This window comes from Drosophila simulans, chromosome 2L (assembly GCF_016746395.2).
Source record: "Drosophila simulans strain w501 chromosome 2L, Prin_Dsim_3.1, whole genome shotgun sequence".
Classification (NCBI taxonomy): Eukaryota; Metazoa; Arthropoda; class Insecta; order Diptera; family Drosophilidae; genus Drosophila; species Drosophila simulans.
In genome coordinates, this window is record NC_052520.2 from 20343059 (window position 1) to 20363266 (window position 20208).

Sequence of the window (20208 nt, forward strand, 5' to 3'; positions counted from 1 at the left end):
TTTTGCAGTGTTATCGTGCTATCGATAGACCTTCTGTACCAGTGTTTTTGCTTGTCACAATCGAGGAGGCGCTTGGAGTTATATCAAAATTATAAAAAATAGGAGGAAAACAGCCGCGAAATGTCCTTCCTGCGCGGGTCCGTGAGCTATGTGTGGTGCACCACCAGCGTCCTGGGAAAGGGAGCCACTGGTTCCGTGTTTCAGGTCAGTGTGCTTTACGGTGTTCCGAATTTCCCACCTGACTCACATTCCTTTCGTATTTTCCTTGTCTTTTAGGGGGTCAACAAGATCACCGGCGAATCGGTGGCGGTGAAGACCTTTAATCCCTACAGTCACATGCGACCGGCTGATGTGCAGATGCGGGAGTTCGAGGCCCTGAAGAAGGTCAACCACGAGAATATAGTAAAGCTGCTGGCGATCGAGGAGGATCAGGAGGGACGTGGCAAGGTGATCGTGATGGAGCTCTGCACCGGCGGAAGTCTATTTAACATCCTAGATGATCCTGAGAACTCGTACGGTCTGCCGGAACATGAGTTTCTGCTGGTCCTGGAACACTTGTGTGCCGGAATGAAGCACTTGCGGGATAACAAGCTGGTGCATCGCGATCTCAAGCCCGGAAACATAATGAAGTTCATCTCGGAGGACGGACAAACTATTTACAAGCTTACTGATTTCGGTGCTGCCAGAGAACTGGAGGATAATCAGCCATTTGCCTCTCTATACGGCACAGAAGAGTATCTTCATCCCGATCTCTACGAGCGCGCTGTACTGAGGAAGTCAATCCAGCGATCCTTCACCGCCAATGTGGATTTGTGGTCGATTGGGGTCACGCTCTACCATGTGGCCACCGGCAATCTGCCTTTTAGACCTTTTGGTGGAAGGAAAAACCGAGAGACCATGCACCAAATCACCACCAAAAAGGCTTCCGGGGTGATTTCCGGCACTCAGCTGTCCGAGAATGGACCAATTGAATGGTCCACCACGTTGCCACCGCACGCCCATCTCTCGCAGGGACTGAAAACCCTGGTGACGCCTCTTCTAGCTGGTCTTCTTGAGGAGAATAGGGAGAAGACCTGGTCTTTCGATCGGTTCTTCCATGAGGTGACACTCATTCTCCGCAAGCGTGTCATCCATGTGTTCTTCACCAATCGGACTAGTTCGGTGGAAGTGTTCCTGGAGCCAGACGAGCAAATTGACAACTTCCGAGAGCGTATTTTCCTGCAAACAGAAGTGCCGCTGGAGAAGCAGATCCTATTGTTCAACAACGAGCATCTGGAGAAGAAGGTTACTCCACGAACGATAGGTGAGTCAGTTCCTTTTATATATAATGGTAATTGAAAAACAATTTATACATTCCAGCTAAAGCATTCCCTGCCACCACAACAGAGCAGCCAATATTCCTCTACAGCAACGACGACAACAATGTTCAGTTGCCCCAGCAATTAGATCTCCCCAAGTTCCCAGTGTTCCCTCCCAATGTTTCAGTGGAGAATGACGCCAGTCTGGCCAAGTCCGCTTGCAGCGTGGGCCATGAATGCAAAAGACGCGTGGACATCTTTACCTCCATGGATATCCTTATTAAGAAGGGAGTGGAGCACTTCATAGAGATGCTAGTGACCACAATAACTCTACTATTGAAGTAAGTAATATAGTGGATAAACTTTATTACCAAATACTAATTAACTTAAATTTCAGAAAAACTGAAAGTTTTGACAACTTGCTCTCCACTGTGATTGATTATGCAGATGTGGTGCACAGCATGGCCAGAGTGGTAAGTGGCTAGGGCTCCCTGTGGATAACTCCTTGGTATAATCGCATTCATATTCTTTTAGACTAAAGGAGATCAGGAGATAAAGACCCTGCTGACTGCCTTGGAAAATGTCAAAAGCGACTTTGATGGAGCCGCGGATGTGATCTCACAGATGCACAAACATTTTGTAATAGATGACGAACTTAAGTAGGTTTTGTTTTAAATGTGCTTGGAATAAGTTATAATACCAATTACTTTATCGATTTCCCATCCAGCGATCAATGGACCTCCTCCATGCACGGAAAGAAGTGTCCTTGCAAGACCAGAGCCAGTGCCCAGGCCAAGTATCTGGTAGAAAGGCTGCGGGACTCCTGGCAGCACTTGCTCCGGGATCGTGCAACGCGCACACTGACCTACAACGACGAACAGTTCCATGCCCTGGAGAAGATTAAAGTGGATCACAATGGCAAACGCATAAAGGCCTTGCTTTTGGATAACGTAAATCCGACAGTGGCACAAATCGCAGAGTGCCTGGCGGACTGGTATAAGTTGGCTCAGACCGTCTACCTTAAAACTCAAATTTTGGAGAAGGACGTGCGCGATTGCGAAAGGAAGTTGAACGGCATACGCGATGAGTTATATCACGTTAAGTCGGAGCTGAAGCTGGATGTGGACACCAAGACCATAAACAACAATAACCAGCTGGCCAAGATTGAGGAGCGGAATCGGCTAAGGGTCATGCAGCAGCAGCAACAGGAAGTTATGGCTGTCATGAGAACCAACAGCGATATAATTAGTTTGCTTAGCAAACTGGGTATTACCAACGGAAGTCTGGAAAGTAGTTAGACGGGCATATCATGAAAGTGCAAGAATATTTTATTCGCCTTTACCTTGTAAGTTAACAATAAATGTTTACTTTTTTATATCTGAACTTGCAAAGCAACTACATACATATATTTCTTTTGAAACTTGGCTGAATATCGTGAAAGAGTAAGATTTCTGTAGGTCATTAAAATATTTATTTTATCATGCTGAAATACAATTTAATTTCCGATAATAGTTATTTAGTTATTGTTATTTAACTGTCTATACATGAAAAAGCGGACTAGACTGCATGGCACACACAATTTAAAAATGGTAGAATGCCCTATGGCTAGAATGCACTGTATAATTGCTTATTTACATTCTCTAAACAAGTTTACTTTTGACGATACTGATGATGATGACTCTTGCGAATGTTGGCTCCGTTGTGTTGCTGTCGCTGGGAATGTGATCTAGTGGGTCCATGGTCGCCGGCATCGGCCCGGCGTAAAACTTCGGCGTAGGATAAGTCTAACTTTTTAAGTTTATGTAAGTCTTGCGATACCGTGTTATGATAAAACTCGACGCCATTGAGCTCTATTACTCGGCCCCGAGAAGTCTGGGGAGTATTCATATTCTTGTTATAGATAACCATGGGAGAGCCGTTCCAGTTGCTCGAGGATGGAGTTGTCCGTCTGCGGTTACTGCGTCCGAACTCAGCATTCAATGTATCCGTACACATCTTTGAGCTGCCTTGCCCACCACCACGGTGGTTCATGGCCAGGGGACTGTTTCTGGGAGTAAATTCCCGGGAGTTAAACAACTCGATGCGATCTCCAGATGAGCTTTGGTTTCGGTGCTTTCGTCGGTTCTTTTTCTTGATTCCGACACCTACGGTTAGATATTCGAGTGGTTCGCGCTTGAGTGGAGTAAGTATCTGGCCATTCTCCCTTATTGGTTTATAATTAGGTTCGCCGACAGTCGTTTCCTTCGAGGAGCTGTTTAACAAAGTGGATTGCGTTAGGGACGATTGGTTCTGTTGGTTTCGGACATCAAAGATGTGTTTTTTGGCTGTTTTGCGCTCCAGTTTGGTAACGCACTCTGACATCGCAATGGACTGGTTGGATATAACTGAGGATACGACGCTCTGCGTGTCGTCAATGAAGTCGTCTGGAGATTCCTCCCTCTCGGGTGTTACCGGGGGTACTTTGGCCGCCACCAAGGGTAATTTTTCTGTAATCTGTGCGTCGTCATGCAGGGACGGAAGCTTGTCTTCTTCGTTATTATCAGCTGCCTTCTTGAGCACTCCAAATATCTCCTTGAAGAGTTCCCTGTACTCCGGGCGATTGCGGAAGTGAGATTCAATGGGACTGACGTCGTCATAAATACTGAATTTACAATCGTTTCCATTACTTATTGAGCAAAGGAAGTAACTAGGTCGCTCGTCAGTTTGTGTAGATTTGTTGCTAGTTTCATCCGAGAATCCCGACGATGTAGTTTCTGATTCCGAAAACTCGGTTGGAGTGCGCTTACGTGTTGAGTCCAACATGAGGTCAGATTCCTTTGAGCTGTTAACAATTGTTTCTGATTTTTTGCCTTGACTGGACTCGGTCATGTTCTTCCCATCTGGATTGCTGGTGAAGTTGCTCTTGACCGCATTCGAGGTTCTCTTCACCTCCACCAGAGCTTCATATTTCTCGACTAGGTCCCGATAGGGATTTGGTTTGTCGCTAGAGTTGGGATTGAGGTCCTCGGGAATCCGGAAGCGTTCCTTATAATCCGCAGCACTATTATCGCATTTCGAGGTGCTTTCGCTTAGTATGCTGCGATCGTCATCTTCGTAGATTTCTTCGGTTGGCGCAATGGAGGATTGATCATCCATATTGGTGTTGCTTTCGTTAATATCCCTCAGGCAGCGGCTGCACATTTGGCCTTGTCTCACGTCGTCCAGGAGGCTGAACTCCTCGTGCATCGACATTGTTCCCTCGTTGGCACTGTTCTCCAGCAGACGTGTCTGCAGACCTTGGTTGTCTTGGATTATGGTCACCAACTGCTCCTCCAGTTCGGTGCACCGCTGCTGTTCGGCCAAGAAGTCTCGTTTCAACACCTCCATTTCGCTGAGCAGCTTTACCAATTCCTCGTTATCTTCACCCTTAACGGCGGTCCTGTCGCACATGGTTGCATTACTGAAGGAGATATCCTCCAATCCTGTCGAGTTCGCTATGGCCATAACATCTAGTTTGGAGAACTCCACACTCTGCTCCTTGCACAGGGATTGAATGCTGTGACTGGACACAGAACCCTCGGTCGAGTGCTGCATCCTATAGCGTTCCTGCTGGTATTGATCCACCTTCCGCCGCTCGGTGCTTAGGGATTGCCGGGCATCGCTCAGAAGTTGACTTAGTTCCTCGCAGCGGGCTTCCAGGACTTCCGTGTTGGTGGTCAGCGTCTTGATCTGCTTCTTGTCCCGGTTCTTTTCCAGATTCAGCCGCTGATTGGCACGCTCCAGATCTTGAATACCCACTTCCAGCTGCTCGTAGACCTTAAGCCGTGAATCATTCACCTCGGTCATCGCATTTATGTGCTTGCGCAGGTGCAAGATCTCCAGTTCCTGCTCATCCCCCTTAATCTTGTACTCCTTGATGAAGGTTTCCAGCTCCTTATTGCGTTCCAGGAGCGTTTTCCCCAGCTCTGCTGCCAATTGTAGGTCATCGAGCATGAACTGCGATACGTTTTCACAGCCAGCCGAACCGTGATTGGATTCCTCCATCTTGGACTTGGACCTTTCTAAGCTTGGGCTTGATGCGAACTCTGGCGAAAATTCAAAGATTTAATCGATTTTAGTTCATTTCGCAGCAGAGCTTTCTGAGCAGAGCCAAACTGAAACGGTAATTACTTGGCAAATGTCCTCTCAATGGTGGAAAACTGCTACAACAGTAACTTTTTTACTGTTTCATCCCCAAAAACAAAAAGTATGGTATTGCAGCGAGTGCAGAAAAAGCCCTACGTACTTGGGCGCAACTGCATGTACGAATAGTTAATTAATGCTTTTTATTATACACAATCTTTCTGCAGACAAAGAACCGAAGTGCACTTCCTTGCAGAACCGGAAATAATTTTTTAATAGGATTACTCGCATTAGGGGGATTCCTGTTCAGATAGGGCTATGATTTAAGCTCGCCTTTCTTATATAACAGAACGCAAGTTGGGAAAACCTTGTTGGATTCTAAAATACCAGCAAAATGCATAGATGTATTTATATTTTTAAGCTTTCATTGTCCTTAAAAAAAGTATGCAATTTTATAATAGATCAATACGCGAGTACCCATATTAATAATTAGTCATATTTATAGTTGAGAAAATTAATAAATCCTAATTGTTATGCCTCTTTAGTGATTCATGTGAAGTTTCATAGGAGTGAAATATTTTTTTGAACATTATTAATTTAAGTCACCTTAGAATTTGGCGTATTTAATTCATATACCATCTAAGCTAGAATATTTCTAAGAAGTGCAACTGATAATGTGTGGAGTGTTAAAAATAAATATATATATTTATTTTAAAAATATTTAAGATTAGTAATTATTTGTCGCTACCTTATCGCAACGATAGCTTGGCCTTAATTATCAACCACCGCCTGGTCACACTAAGCGGCCGGCGTTTTGATTTTGTGTTTTTTCCTTTTTTCAATTCGATGACAGTATGAGGCCCCCGCCATGCTAGGCGCTCTAGCCCAGGCAGCGAAGTTTCTGGATCTGCTCCTGCTGCGTCCCCTGACCAGCGTGATTGATGTAGTGATTGCTGTCGTGTACTACTTCCTGTGGATCAGCTACTTCGTCGGCTTCTGTTTGGTGGAGGGCAGCAGGCAAGGATGGAATCTGTTGAGCTCGACGGTCAGGATTATCATCGACTTGGCCCCCATCACGCTAGATGTGGCGAACTCCTTCTGCGACGGCATCAAAGGCGGGCTCAAGAAGGCACTGGGTTTTGGTCACTGGTTCATCTGGAACTTACTCATCGATCTGGGCGATGGCATCTTGTGGCTGCTGATGCTGTTGCCGAGGGCCATACTATTCCTCTGGGACTGCCTCCTAGGCTTTGTGGTGCACTCCATTGTGGCCCATGGCTTGAGCTTGCTGAACAGTGCGTTCCGGGCCTCGATAGGATTGGCCCTGCTCCTCATTCTCTATATGTTCCGTCGCTATGTGTACCTGCTGCTCATCTACCTGCGCCAACGTGCCCGCACCGAGATCTCAACTAAAACGCAAAGCGTTTACCTATGGACCCATTACAAATTGCAACACTTCATGCACAATTTTTGGTATGCGTCGCAAAAGGCTGGATCCGCGAGTCCAGAACCCTGTGTCGTGTGCATGGCTCAAAGCAGGAACGTGGTAGTCATGCCGTGCCGGCACCTCTGCCTCTGCAAAGAGTGCTCCACGCAGCTGATGCTGCTTTTGGAAGACCGCTGTCCTGTCTGCAGACACAACATTACGTCGTTCCTGTCAGTTTACGTTTGATACAATCATTTCTTCTTCGCTGCACTTAACTCGTATACAAGACTGCCGATCGGAATTTAGCTTATAAGTAATTATCTGCCACTGACAAGTTAACCAAATGTCCTTGGTTAAGACTTGTAATTGAAAAACAACTAATCTCCTCAAGTTAAACAATGCCCACAAAGCAGAATCACCAAAACAGACAACACATTTCAATGCAGCTTTCAATTCCCAGACACCCAAAATATCAAGTAAAACAAGTTTAATTGTTTTATGTATTTATTTCAAACCAATGAAAATATACGATTTGTTTTGTATACATTTATGTAAATACGGTTTGGTTTTGCGTATAACTAATTTGCTCAAAAGACAGATATAGAAAAAACGTTTGTTTTGGGCTTACATCGTTTAAGTATATAATTTAAGATTAAATCGAAATGAAATGATTCGCTTTGCTTGTTATCGTATTGCAGAGTTAATTGAATTGCAAGTTATAGTTTTTCCTTCATAACACTCATATGATTTGGGTACTTAACTGGTAAATGAAACGATCAAATAAGAGTAAATTACACAACTGGCAATATAGCATTGGTAGTACCGATGTCTATCAGATAGACATTTGTCATAGCGTCTATAGGTTTCACCTCTCTTTCTGCTTTCTGCATTTCTAGTAGTAGGCGCATAATTGGGCTGGATATGCATAGCTTATGTATCCATAGCTTAGGTTATCTATTGTGTGGTTGGGGGTGTAGTGGGAAATAGCGCCCGATGCACCGATAGACGCTCTTAATACGAATAACATTATCTTGCGAAAGACGTCTAATTATGCTATATAAATTTAATTTGTGCCAATTTCTTCTGTTGCTTTTCAATTTGTTGTATAAAGCTTTATGCGCTGCATCTAGCTTAATTCTATCCGTTACATAGTAAAATATATATGTATGTTAGTGTGTATATGTATATATCCTTTAATAGCAATATTAAAAAGTTCTCATTTAAAATTGTTTCATCGAAAAATTTCACGTTTACTCTTCTGTTTTGTTTCGTTTTGTAGCTGTATCTCAAAAATATGAATCCACACTTGACATTCACGTAGTAAATATGTATGCATTATAAAATTACAAAAGAACAATAACCCAAAATATATGTATATGCTCGCTCTGGGATGGCCATATCCAGCTATAGCTATAGCTTTGTACGTAACTTGTAAAAGTCGTCGCTCTATTCAAAATATATGTGTAAATATGCATGTAGGTTTGATGTTTCCATGTCGTGTAGGTACAAAGTAGGTTCCTATAGCTAGATATATATCTATAATATTCATATTCATATTCATGTGCATGATTGATATCCAATGTTGTAACGGCTAAAATGGCATCGCGTTGAGGGTTTCGAACCCGAACCTATCTATCATCTCGTTTCGAACTGATTTGGTCACCTAACTGTTCCTGTTTCCGTTACAAGATTATGTTTAATCTATGTTTTTCGGTAATTTAAGGTGCGTTTCCTTGTGAAATATTGCTCTATGGTTGCTGAACCTCGCAACTTCCCTAGGATTTCTGTTTGTTGAGATTGGTGGGCTCAAGTGAGATGGGTCGCTTTGAAATCCTGACACATTTGCTGGAAACTTTTCTAGCTTGTTAGATGTTCAAGAGTTCGCAGTTGGGTGAGTTAGTACGTCGCGTTTATAACGTTTCATATCTAAATGTAGTTTCAAAGTGCCCCATTTCACTTGGATCCACTCGGGTATATTTCTCTTAGCTACAGCTCAGCCGCATGCAGATCATAGTTTATACTTAGTTTAGCTTGGCCTAGGTTCTTCTTTAAGATGGTACAAAATCTAGTTGTCGAACATTTGATGTGCTACATGTACAATAATTTAATAATGATCTATCTAAATTGTATAGGTAATGCGAACTTATTAACCACGCCGACGCCCCAGGCTTGCCGAATATTAAATAGATTTAGTAACACTTGGGTTTCGGTTCTACGTGTTCCGTGCACTCGAAAGCTTGAAGAGATATGTTATTCACTTTGGGATTTGTGGATTTGTGTTTTTGCCTTAGTTTGCATTTAGTTATAGTTATAGAAGTCTTCAATTTAACACATAGAAAATCTGTCTTTCGTTAATACGAACGTTAATTGGAAAGTTGCTAAAGACTGGTACTTTGAAAAGTCCTCGTAACATACCTTTGAAATATTTGCTATCTAACGAGTTTTTTACTTCTTACTTCTTACTTTTTGATATCAAAGAAAAGTGGTACGTATAAAATAAACCATACAAAAGTTAGACATAAAAATATATATTTATGCGTGTATATATATTATAGACATATATATATAAATATATAGAGTTCAATGCCAATCTATCACAAAATCACATAGAGGGGTTTTCTATCGAGACACACATATAGAGAGACAGATCCAACGATCCACATACGATTCTTTGAGAACTTAGATGGAGTGGTCTAGGATTAAATAAAGTTCTTCTCTCGTTTGGAACGTACGAACTGCGGTTATACACGGGTCTTGGATTTCCGAATACTTGGACTTAGGCTACAGGTTATATCGAATATGCATTAGATATTAGATCGTATATAGTAACTTATCGGCTAGTTTGTGTGCTTGTGTGCAACTCTCTCTGTGTCAGACACAATCATCACAAGAAGGTACTTATACTCTCATTGTGCACTGTTTGGTGCATTGATAAATCGAACAGAATAGTCTTAGTCTATAACTATTAGGACCTTAGTCTAGGAAAAAACCGAAATACTTGGTTGGGCTTTCAACTTTATGCGGGTCTAACTTAGTTTAGGGCAAGCACGGCTTATAGCAACTATATGATATGATAGTGGATTTCCACAGCGTTCTCCTCTATCTTTGAGCTTTTAAAATAAATCTAAGAATAATAGGCTATCGTACTTTATCCCAATTTGTGCAACTCATTGGAGGATTTCCGTGAAGAGAACCGCCGGGGTCTGGCATATAAATTATATAACACTACTGCTGCGCGCCCTTATTTTATTTATTTATTTATTTGATTCGCCTAAATCAATTGACTAGAAGTTAGCAAAAGGCAAGAGAGCAAGAGTGAGTTCTGTCCCTGTCCGTTGTGTGTCCGTCCGTAGTGCCGAATGTTGAGCAGGCTTCGAAGTCCGGGGATAGAAAGTGTTGCCATTGCGTGGCCGGCCGTTGATTCCGGTTTTGACAGTTGAAATTAAACAATTTAACAATTAACGTCAACAAGTTGGAGCTCGCGGTGCTGACGAGTCACGCAGGAGCCATAGGCTGTGCACTGGAAACCCCCTCTCAAATATTCATGTCCGTAATTATCGAAGGAGCCGGGGCTGTCCGGCTAACTACCTAGCTCTACACTAAGGATATGGCCTGGGTCTGCGATTCGCTTCATTTCTGTTCGGTTCGGTTTTGTTTTTGCTGTTGTGAGATTTATTTATTTCAGGGTTCTACTAAAGCTAGTCCCATGGGGTCCTGGTCCTATGGGGTCCTTTCTCTGTATATCCTAGGAGGCATAACTTAGGGGCTAGTTTAAGGAAGCAAGTTGTGATGATACGCTTGATGATCGCCTCTAGAAGGGCAATGTGGTGACGAACATGTTCTCGATGAGAGCTGGCGCGGGCACCAGGTCCTCCAGCTTCAGGTAGAAGATCCTCTGCAGTCCCTGGACGCTCAGGGATCTCAGCTCCGGCAGCTTGCCCAGCAGGCGGCTGAAGTAGTGCTGCTTCTTCTGGGCCTCGGCGTTGTAGGTGACGTGGTCGCGCAGACTGCCAATGATCTTCATCTGGAGCTGCTCCACCTTCTTCGGCTCCCGCAGGCCATGGCGTTCTGTAGGTTCAATAAGTCAATAATAAGGGGATTTAATTTAGCATTAGCTTTTATCAATTATAAACTATTTATCAAGTTAGTGGCAAGAACAAAGACTTAAATCAGAAGGTTTAATTTAAATTCTAGTAGGATTGATCAAGTTTAGAAAGCAAAAGTGTTTTGCAAATAATCCTATATCCTAGTATAAGGACACGTTACCCACCTGTGATCAGGGTGAGGGCACAGAGGCAGGCGAAGGCGGAGATGTCGATCTCCAGGTTGTGCAGGCTGCGGCTGAACTCCATGATGTCGTTGAGCCACTCGCCGAAGGAGCGCAGGCACTGGGTGCGGTGGAGCACGGTGCCGTTGCAGAAGATCAGCTTGGTGTCATCGATCCTGGCGCGATAGGCCAGCCGCAGGACGAACAGTTCCAGCGAAGCGCTCTGGAAGAGCAGCTCCTGATCCTCCGGCAGGAGATCGAAGTAGCCGGGAATCTTCTCGGCGAACTGCTTGATCACGTCCACGGAGCTGGTCAGCAGCTGGTAGAACTGTTGCACCTTATCCGCCTCGCTCATCGACTGCTCCTCGTAGTGGCTGTAGTCCAGGCACGAGGGATCCGGAGTCGTGTCCACATGGCTGCGCACCAGTGCCGTGATCAACGAGATGGGTGGCGATGGCGGCGACTCCTGGGGCGATTTCGGTTTAGAGGGCAGTCTTCCCCGGCGACCCTTCAACGAGTCCGTGCGCACCACTTCCTTGACCATGCCTACGACCAGGCACTTCTGGAACCGACAGAACTGGCAACGGTTGCGGCGTCTCTTGTCCACCGGGCAATTCTTGTCCGCCAGGCAGACGTACTTGGAGCCCTTCTGCACGGTCCGCTTGAAGAATCCCTTGCATCCCTCGCAGGTTCGCACTCCATAATGCTGACAGGCGGCGGTGTCGCCACAAACGGCACACAGCTGCGACGGAGCCTGGAGCAGGCGGCCCGCCTGGAGATCCGCACTCGCCGGCGAACTGGCAGCCGAGTTGGGCGCCGAGTTAAGCTGCAGGGCATGGGCATGGGCATGGGAGTGCCGCTGGCCCAGCGTGATCTTGGCCAGCTTGGGGCTCTGCGCCGTGGAGCCGGCTGGCGAAACGGTTCGCTGAACCGGCAGCGACGCTCGGCGTACTGGCGGCGGACCGCCCACCGAAGGGGAGGAGATGGTGGCCGCCGCAGCAGCTTCCACAGCCGCAGTTGCCGCAGCCAGCTCCGAAATCGTGGGGAACGTGGGCAGCGAGTAACGCTCGCCATTGTGCGAGTTGTAGTTCTAAGGGAAGATAACCATTTATGAGGAGTCAGTAATATACTACTATATAAATTTTATACTTTTAAGGAAACCAAAAGAGTTTTACTATGAAAAATTATTATTTAAATGTTTTTTCCCTTTTGATTGTACTTACATGTTGCTGGTAGCTCTGCTGTTGCTGCTGCTGCTGTCCGTAGAAGTTGTCCGCTGCGGAGACACCATTATATTCGTAGAGGGAACTGGCCGAGGAGCTGGGCGACAGATTGGCGCTGGCATTGATGGCATTGAAGTGGCCGTGGTAGTTGTAGCCCCCACTGTTGTTGTGGCTGTTGCCCGCGTTGTTGCTGCTGTTGTTGCTGCTGCTGCCGGGGTGAGACATCTGGGCCTGGGACTGCAGAGTGTGCAACTGCTGGAGCTGGGAGGGGGCGGGTGGACTGGCACTCCAGCCGCCGGACAGCGGCGGGAAGCAGTCCTCGTCCATCTTGAGGGTCAGCACCTGGTCAGTGGGCGTGGGGGCGGCGGTGGAGGAGGAGGACGCCTGCTGGGGGCTGCTCCCGCTGCTGCTGTTGTACTTCAAGGAGTAGGTCTCCTGGAAGCTGGGCAAGCTGCTGCCACAGGACAGGGGCCCTCCGATGGGCGAGATCAGCTGGAGTTGAAGGTGTTGCTGCTGCTGGTGGTGCTGCTGCTGTTGTTGCTGCTGCTGCTGTTGCTGCTGTTGCTGCTGTGCATGCAGTGCAATAGCCGGATCGCTGCTGGAACGCAGGCTGAGCAGGCAGAGCTGCTGCTCCTGCTCGGAACTGAGCTGCTGCTCGGGGATCGAGGACAGTCGCTTGTCCCGCAGGCACGTCAACTTGGTGAGGTTCTCAATGGAGCTGGTCAGATCCTCGGCGGGATTGTCCGGATAGCCGCTGGTGGTGGGCGAGAGCAGGGAGTTGTTGGAGTCCGAGGGGAAGAAGAGATCCGAGAAGAGTTCGCTGTGCGACACGACAGACGAGTCTGTCAGGTTGCTGATCAACTGATCCTCCTCATGGGAGAGCAGCGTCTCCGACTTAAGCAGGTGTTGCTGGGGATTCACAAGGTGTTGCTGGTGTTGCTGTTGCAGATGTTCCTGCTGCTGCTGCTGTTGCTGCTGCTGCTGCTGCTGCTGGTTGTGATGCTGCTGATGGAGGAGGTGGTTATGGTGTTGGTGGTGTCCAGCTGCCGATGCCGACGTCGTGGTGGTCGTCGAGGCGGTTTGCGTGGAGAAGTTATCGAAGGGCGACAATGAACTAAAGGAGCTCTGCAACGAAAGACAGTCGCGACACGAATGAGTTAGTGAGCTTGCGGTTCCCGTCTAGATAGATATCCTAGCCCTAGGGGTGGAGTCTAGCTTTTCCGGCGAGCGACATGCGCATTTCCCGCAGCAACTGCCATTGGCTCCTTGGCCGGCAAAGCAACCCCTGTTGCGAAAACTCCTCGTCGATGATTTCCTAATTGGTTATGCTTATGCCGAGGTGTTGTCCCAACATAACGCACCTAACAATAGATGGCTAATTGCTGTTTATACCGCCGCAACTGATCTCCTCACCTCGCCAAATGACTTTCCTCCAGAGGAGTCACCTCCTCGCAGCTGGCAATTAGCACGGCCATTCATTTATGGGCTCGCCAAATTTGCATGGATTTATGTGTTTAATTTTTCACAAATGGTATCTCAGTGGGAGTTTGGCTTTTTAATTGCAAAAAAAACATAAACAAATACTTTTGGCATCTTACTATTCAAACTGATACTAGTGCTTTATCCCTTGCAAGGACTAATGTATCTAGATACTTCCTACTTACATTGGGCTGCAGAAGTAACATGCTTGTTGTGGCTTGGTTAGTAAGCCTCACTTGGCTGATTTTGGCTGCTGCTGCTGATGCTGCTCCTCCCGCTTCTGCTGCTGCTGCTGCTGCTGTTGCGGCAAGTGTCGTTGCTGTCGCGGATGTGGCAGCTGTGCTGGTAGCTGCTGCTGCTCGGCTGTCGCAGTTGCTGTTGCTGTCGCTGTTGCTGTCAGTTTTCCCGACTTTCAATTTGCCCGCGCCGAGTGGTTTTATTTTCCTCGGCTCAGTGGCTGGCGGTGCTGGTGTTAGTGCCGCTGCACCTGCAAGGATAATTCGGAGGAAAGGTCTTAGCCATTTAGAATGCGCAGAGTCAAGTGGGCATGAATGCCACACGGCGTCCCGGGGGTGAGCTTAATGCTAAATGGCTGGTGAAATGCCAAATCTGCGCTGATATGGGCAGATTCATATTGCTGCCGTGCTAATGTTGCCGCCGCTCGTTGCCCAATTGTCTCGCGTTCCACACGCAAGCGGCGTATCGAATGTCTTAATTAGAAATGCTCGGTCTTGCAGTCGGTCTTTCGTCTGTGGGTCTCCGTCTCAATCTCAGTCCCAGGCTCTGCTGTCCCCATAGGTAGCCACACAATGTGTATGGATATACTTTGAACATCCCAGAGTCGTCGAGAGACACCTCCTCATTGTGTGTGGCGGGATTGGCCAAGAGGCACGCTCACGCTGCAGCTAGCAACTTGCAGCTAGCGACTTGCAACAAAGATGCAAGCAAAGACTTAGGAAACAAACTTGAGCGAGGATCACATCTCCATCGCCGCTTAATGCGGCACATAAAATGTAATAAATTGTGTTGTCCGATGTTGCACGGCGCGGATCTGCAACCTGGCCACGTTGCGGGTGTTCGGATTTTGATTATAATAAATATTTTGGCCGCTTCGCGTTGCAAAATGCAAGCTAAAGTTCGCGGCGCCCCTGCGAAATCATTTTTCACAATTTGCATAATTTATGCTGGAAATCGGAGACCAGGTTCTTGGCAAGATGTTATAAATCAAAAAAGATCAGCCATATTTGATCGGATATGATCATATTTGATATAGTACTATTCAATATTACATTAATTCCCATTAAACTATGCAGAGCCAGCTAGAGTTTTTGGCAACTCATAAACTGTCAGCGAGTTCTATTAACCATTAATTAAACCGGCCAAAACAATCAGACAAGCTAAGCAACCAACAACGAAAACTATTATTCACACATGCTCATATTTTGCCAATCAACTGGCGTTTTGTCCGTATATTTTTCATTTAATCTTTTCCACAGATTTTCCCCCAACTCTGCTGACTTCTGGCCGCCTGACTCCCTGACACTTTTTATCTGCGAGAATTAGTTATAAGCGGAAACAAAATGACGAAAATAATAATCACAGCCCAGCAGATTTTAGTTTCTCGCCATATTTCCTAACGTGTCTGCCTCGGCTTGAATTTGACAAATTAATAAATGTTGCTGCGGCTGTCGTGTCAGTTGTCTTGGACAAAGCCAAGAGTCGAGAAACAACACATAAACGTGGACACAGTTCAAAGGGGCAGTCATAAAAAAATAATGGAAGAGGTGGTCGATAAGGCAATACATTTATATAGATGTAAATATACATGATAGCTGGATGAAATACGGCACAAAATGTGTTCGAAGACGGTTCAATAAACGTTCGCTTTCTGGAAAACTTTAAAATAAGGTAAGGTAAGGTAAGGTAAGTCTGCGATGGCAGTAGGTGCAATAAATCATGCGAGCACTGGAACATCTTCTGCAAGTTAGAAACCATTTTCGGATTCTACTAGAATTTCCAGTTTCCATCCAACCATGAATAAAAACCACATGGAAACAAGCATTCAACGCAATCAACGGATCGAAATGCAAGCCAAACGCATAACTTGACTTTTGGGTGCTTAATTGCTGCATTTGGTTGAAGAAAAAAAAAAAACATGATGCACATATGTTGTGCTGCTGCTGCTCCCAAATTTGCCGCATTCTTCGGCTGTGAGATATTTACATTTTGCATAGTACACTGAATTATCTTATTAACCAAGAAAGTATCTCAGCACTGCAACTCGCGGATGGGCTGAAGTATCTGCTGGGTTGCAAGGCTGTTTTGGCCCACAAATTGCCCGTGATATAAGTGCATCTTCTGATTTGCATCGAGCAATTAACTGACAATGGAGAAAAGGTCCGAAAAGTCGACGGGTATTGCATAAATCAATCAAATTGTCTCTCACTCGGTCGCCCCATTGAGTAATAGATCCAATTTCGATATGAAACAGAAATTGGGGTTTCTTCTCTTCTTTAGTTTTAGTTTTAGTTTTGTGTCTCTATTTGTGGGTCTTGGGCTTTTGCACAACTTTAAATACCAACCCCATTACCCATTATCCATTACCCAGTACCCACTACCCATTAAGCAACAAAGATGGCTAGCACAACAATGAACAACAATTGATGAAAATCGACAATTAATAGTGAAAGTCTAGGCCCAGACGAAGCATCATCATCAAAGGTACTGCAGGAAGTTAGTTGCTCGGGGACCGAAGACCCGGCCTGCAGACTGCAGACTGCAGACTGGGGACTCCTCCATGTCTATTAGGCCATGAGTCTGGCTTTGTCGCTGTCGTGGATTTCAAAGGCGATAGCATCGAAGCCGCCAAGTTGCCAAGTTGCCATGCTGCCACGTTGCCAGTTGCAGTCGAGAAGAAAAGGCGAAAAACCTGCCCCAAAATGAGTAAACTCCTTTGGCCCATAGACCGACCATAGACCAAACCGATCCGAACCCGAGACCCATTTGTATACTTCTCACAGATCTTCACACGGCGACGGACTGTGGCACCCACTGACTCAATGACTGAGTGGCCGGGCATGGGCCATTTTGACCTGGCCAAAAAGTGAAGACGAGACGAGCCGGCTCGCATTACCATTTCTTTGGGTCACTGCGCAAGCAGCTCCTCCTCCCCCATTCCCCCATCCCCCCGTCCCCCTCGCCTGTCAATTTCGGCAGATGCCTACATGTCCAGGTCCATTGATCAGGTCCCCCTGTGCCTCCTCCACCTCATCTACCATGCCTCTCCATCTGCCTCCATTGTGGGTTCGCAGTTCAAAGTACAGAGCCTGGGCCGAGAGCTTGCCAAATAATATGTATTAGCGATATTATATAAAAAGAAGAGAAACGAACGAAAAAATTAGCAAGCTTATGCAATGGCCACGTCTCCTCCTCCTCCTCCTCCTCCTCATCCTCCTGTCTGCATTGTAATAAATTTGTTAACGAGCCGGCCAGAAAATCTTCGGCTCTGCGGTCCTAAAACAATTAGAAAATCAAGCTTTTCGGGGAAGATGCTGCCGGAAAGAGGCTGGAAAAATGCATATATATATGCTGGAAATTTCCTACCCAGCCCAAATTACAAATCTCCTAATGTTATTCGCTCTGGGGCCATCGGCAGACAATGGCTCAAATGGGCAATCTTTAATGTTTATCGCGCACTCTTCCCGGTAGCATTTTTGGCAGTAGCCCACGGTAGTTTTATTCAGCATCTTTTATTTATATTTCTATTTTTATTGGCTTTGTTTGCAGATCGCAGCCGCGTCTTCGATGAATTGCTTTCTAAATGACCCAAGGCCATATTCGGAATGATATTTCACATTGATCTGGGAACACGGGCCAGGCCAGGAGTTGGCTCTCCGGCGGAGGCATTGTTTCTGGCCAAGTAGGCTGCCGCACAGAAAAGGTGTGTTTATTGATAAAAAAAACCACAAAGAAAAAGCATAAAAAAAGAAGTACTCCCAATGTGGGAGAAACAGAAATCTGAGCGTGACTTTTGACATGCCAGTTAAAAAACGAAAATATTCAATTCTCATTCAGGGAAATTTCTGCTGTAATATTTCCTGGAATCAACTGATAAAACCTGATCTTGCTGACCATGCTTCTTGGATTATTATGTTGAATGGGAATGTATGTCTAAAATAGTAATATTTTATTGACCAGAGTTCTCGAGTTGTTAAACATGGATGTTTATTGACGGCTTTGTTTGTTAATTAAAATAAATACTTAGCGGGGAATCCTGAGCACCAAACACTCAACCTAATGATCTTCGTGCCTGCCCGCCCCTTCTATTTTGAATCTCTAACGAAATCGCCCATTGGTAACTAATATGCAGTTAACCGCCGGTCGTTTAATTCAGATTTAATGGATTCTTCGAGGCGAGCATAAATCTCGGCCGGCATAAAGCCAACTGGCACCTAGCAGCACCTATTCACCTATTCCGCACTGGGGGAAATAGTCGCACTCGCACCTAATAACGCCGTACAATTAAATGTAAACCGAAACTGTGTCAGCCATGTTCGGAGATGCAGATGCAGATGCAGATGCTGATGCCAATGCCGATATAGAACTAGCTAACTGTCCGTGGCAAAAGGTCGAAAGTGTTGGCTATCAACTGTCGAGATGCACAGCGACAAAATCATTAAAAGACAATAACATTGTCCAAGAATTTCAATTGAGTGAGTCAAGATCGGCGACGGGCACAAAAAATGGTTGAATGGCTTGGAATTGTCGCAGCAATTCGTATAAATCTCTTTGCGCCACTTCGAATGCTAAGTGAACCAGCGGGGACCACATCGTCATCGCTTTTTAATCGCTGCAAAAATCACCGAAGGCCATCTTGGACATTTCATAGTCGCAATACCCATCCCCAGCCCCATCCCATCCCGTCCCGCTCGCTCCGATTTTAAGCCAAATCAAAACGAACCCGAGACGGCCATCCGAACGGATTGAAGTCATTTTCGAGCGCATCTCAACCAGTTGTATCTGTATCTATATTTGTATCTGTGCCCGCTTCTACCTAAATGCCTATATCTGTGAGTTGGCCAATACCTGTGCTCGACACTTGTCGCCAACGTGCACTGAGCGAAATTTATCAAGTACAGTAAGTGCACCTAAGCACAGACAATTCCTGCGATGGCTAAAACATTTTCCGTGCAGCCCAGTGTCCACTGTGCCATTATGCAAAGAGCAGATTCGTTAAATGAATTAAATACAAATACAAAGTGAAACACCAGCGAAGAGGAGATGTCCACTGCAATCCGATCTGGTTGGAATGGGTGTGAGGCATTAGCATGAAATTCTAATAAAGGAATTCTGCCGTTAAGGTGTTAGCCGGGATCAGTTGCAGATGCCTGCGCGTTGTGCAAACTGGTTTAATTGAATTGTTATATCACCGGCCTCATCATCATCATCGATGCCAGTCTGAGTTCTTCTCACTCGCAGCCCAAAGCGAGCAGAGGCCAGCATATGACTAATACTCAACAGATACATCTACATATGAGTATCTCTGAGTACGTTAAGATGGCCTGAATTAATTTATTCGACTTGTGTGTGGCTTATTGTATTGGATAATCCCAGCTAAATTGGCTTGATTTAGATGGGTGCAATGTGAGCGAAAATAACTCTATAACAGTTTGTCTGGATATGAAAAGAATGATGATGTTATAAGTGAAGTAGACACACGCTAATCTTAATATAAGTGATTTAAATATTATTTCAGTAGACTGAATATATTACAATAAATTTAAATCTGTTTTCAAGAGGATGAACGAGTATTCGTGGATATATTTCTATATTTTCACAAAAAAGACATCTGCATATGTTGACCAAATGCTGTACAATCATGACTCCTGCTGCCGAAATTTCGGCATGTGATTGCCCATTTGGAAGACCCTCGCCCTCGATCGATTCTCCACTCCCAGTTCCACTTCCAGTCGCATTTCCAGCTCCAATCCCACTTCCAATACCAACGCGAATTACCCCGCTAAGGTCTTGGTTTTCCCCACATTTATTATACAGATTGAGCCGCCTAATTTGCATGTTGAGCGGCGCCCCACCAAACTCGGCTCACTCTGGCGGGTCAAAGGTGCCCATGATGCTGCAGTGCATCAGTGCCAGTGGAGCGGAGCTGGTGGTGCCTTTGCCATTGCCTTCGACTTCTTCGACTTCTTGGCTCTGCCACCGACTGATTGACATGGCTGAGACAAAGATAAATAAGCTGCCAGTTTTGGAACGCCGCTTACATAATTACGGGCATGGAATGGATTTTCGCTAGGTTTCTGGCAGAGATTTTTTCTAGCGGTTGCCAGGCGCATCCGACTCGCAAAATCGAAGCCACCAAAGAAGGTGCAGCTGCTTTCGAGGTGGGAAGCTTGGCCA

At 45.7% G+C, this 20208-nt stretch overlaps 4 protein-coding genes across 5 annotated transcripts in view; 2 read left to right on the forward strand and 2 right to left on the reverse strand.

Annotated features, from left to right (window-relative positions):
* Positions 1-13: 13 nt before the first annotated feature.
* Positions 14-2681, forward strand: LOC6732979 (serine/threonine-protein kinase TBK1). 2 transcript variants are annotated; one of them, XM_016180448.2, is made up of 6 exons: positions 15-204; positions 277-1303; positions 1360-1639; positions 1696-1771; positions 1833-1957; positions 2026-2681. In XM_016180448.2, the coding sequence occupies exons 1-6, from the start codon at positions 121-123 to the stop codon at positions 2594-2596; spliced, it is 2163 nt and encodes a 720-aa protein (XP_016025661.1). In that variant the 5' UTR covers positions 15-120; the 3' UTR covers positions 2597-2681. The 2 variants fall into 2 exon arrangements, with proteins under 2 accessions (XP_039151616.1, XP_016025661.1); XM_039295682.2 differs by lacking the exons at positions 1833-1957; positions 2026-2681 and having other exon boundaries at positions 14-204; positions 1360-1643; positions 1696-1753.
* Positions 2606-5686, reverse strand: LOC6732980 (cerebellar degeneration-related protein 2-like). Its single transcript, XM_016178025.3, has 2 exons — positions 5448-5686; positions 2606-5362 (listed from the first exon to the last, which is right to left on the reverse strand). Exon 2 carries the CDS (start codon positions 5319-5321, stop codon positions 2949-2951), a length of 2373 nt encoding a protein of 790 aa, XP_016025662.1. The 5' UTR covers positions 5322-5362; positions 5448-5686; the 3' UTR covers positions 2606-2948.
* A 443-nt stretch (positions 5687-6129) lies between these two features.
* On the forward strand, positions 6130-7375 carry LOC6732981. Its single transcript, XM_002080024.3, has one exon. The coding sequence runs from the start codon at positions 6268-6270 to the stop codon at positions 7069-7071; it is 804 nt and encodes a 267-aa protein (XP_002080060.2). The 5' UTR covers positions 6130-6267; the 3' UTR covers positions 7072-7375.
* The window catches only part of LOC6732982 (probable nuclear hormone receptor HR38), a 29473-nt gene continuing 16576 nt past the window's right edge, over positions 7312-20208 (reverse strand). Inside the window, exons 2-5 of the mRNA XM_039295675.2 lie at positions 13980-14281; positions 12316-13440; positions 11096-12182; positions 7312-10893 (exon numbers count right to left, since the gene is read on the reverse strand). Coding sequence (XP_039151609.1) covers positions 10637-10893; positions 11096-12182; positions 12316-13440; positions 13980-14281 — 2771 coding nt within the window. The 3' untranslated portion in view covers positions 7312-10636. The remainder of the gene's footprint in view (positions 10894-11095; positions 12183-12315; positions 13441-13979; positions 14282-20208) is intronic.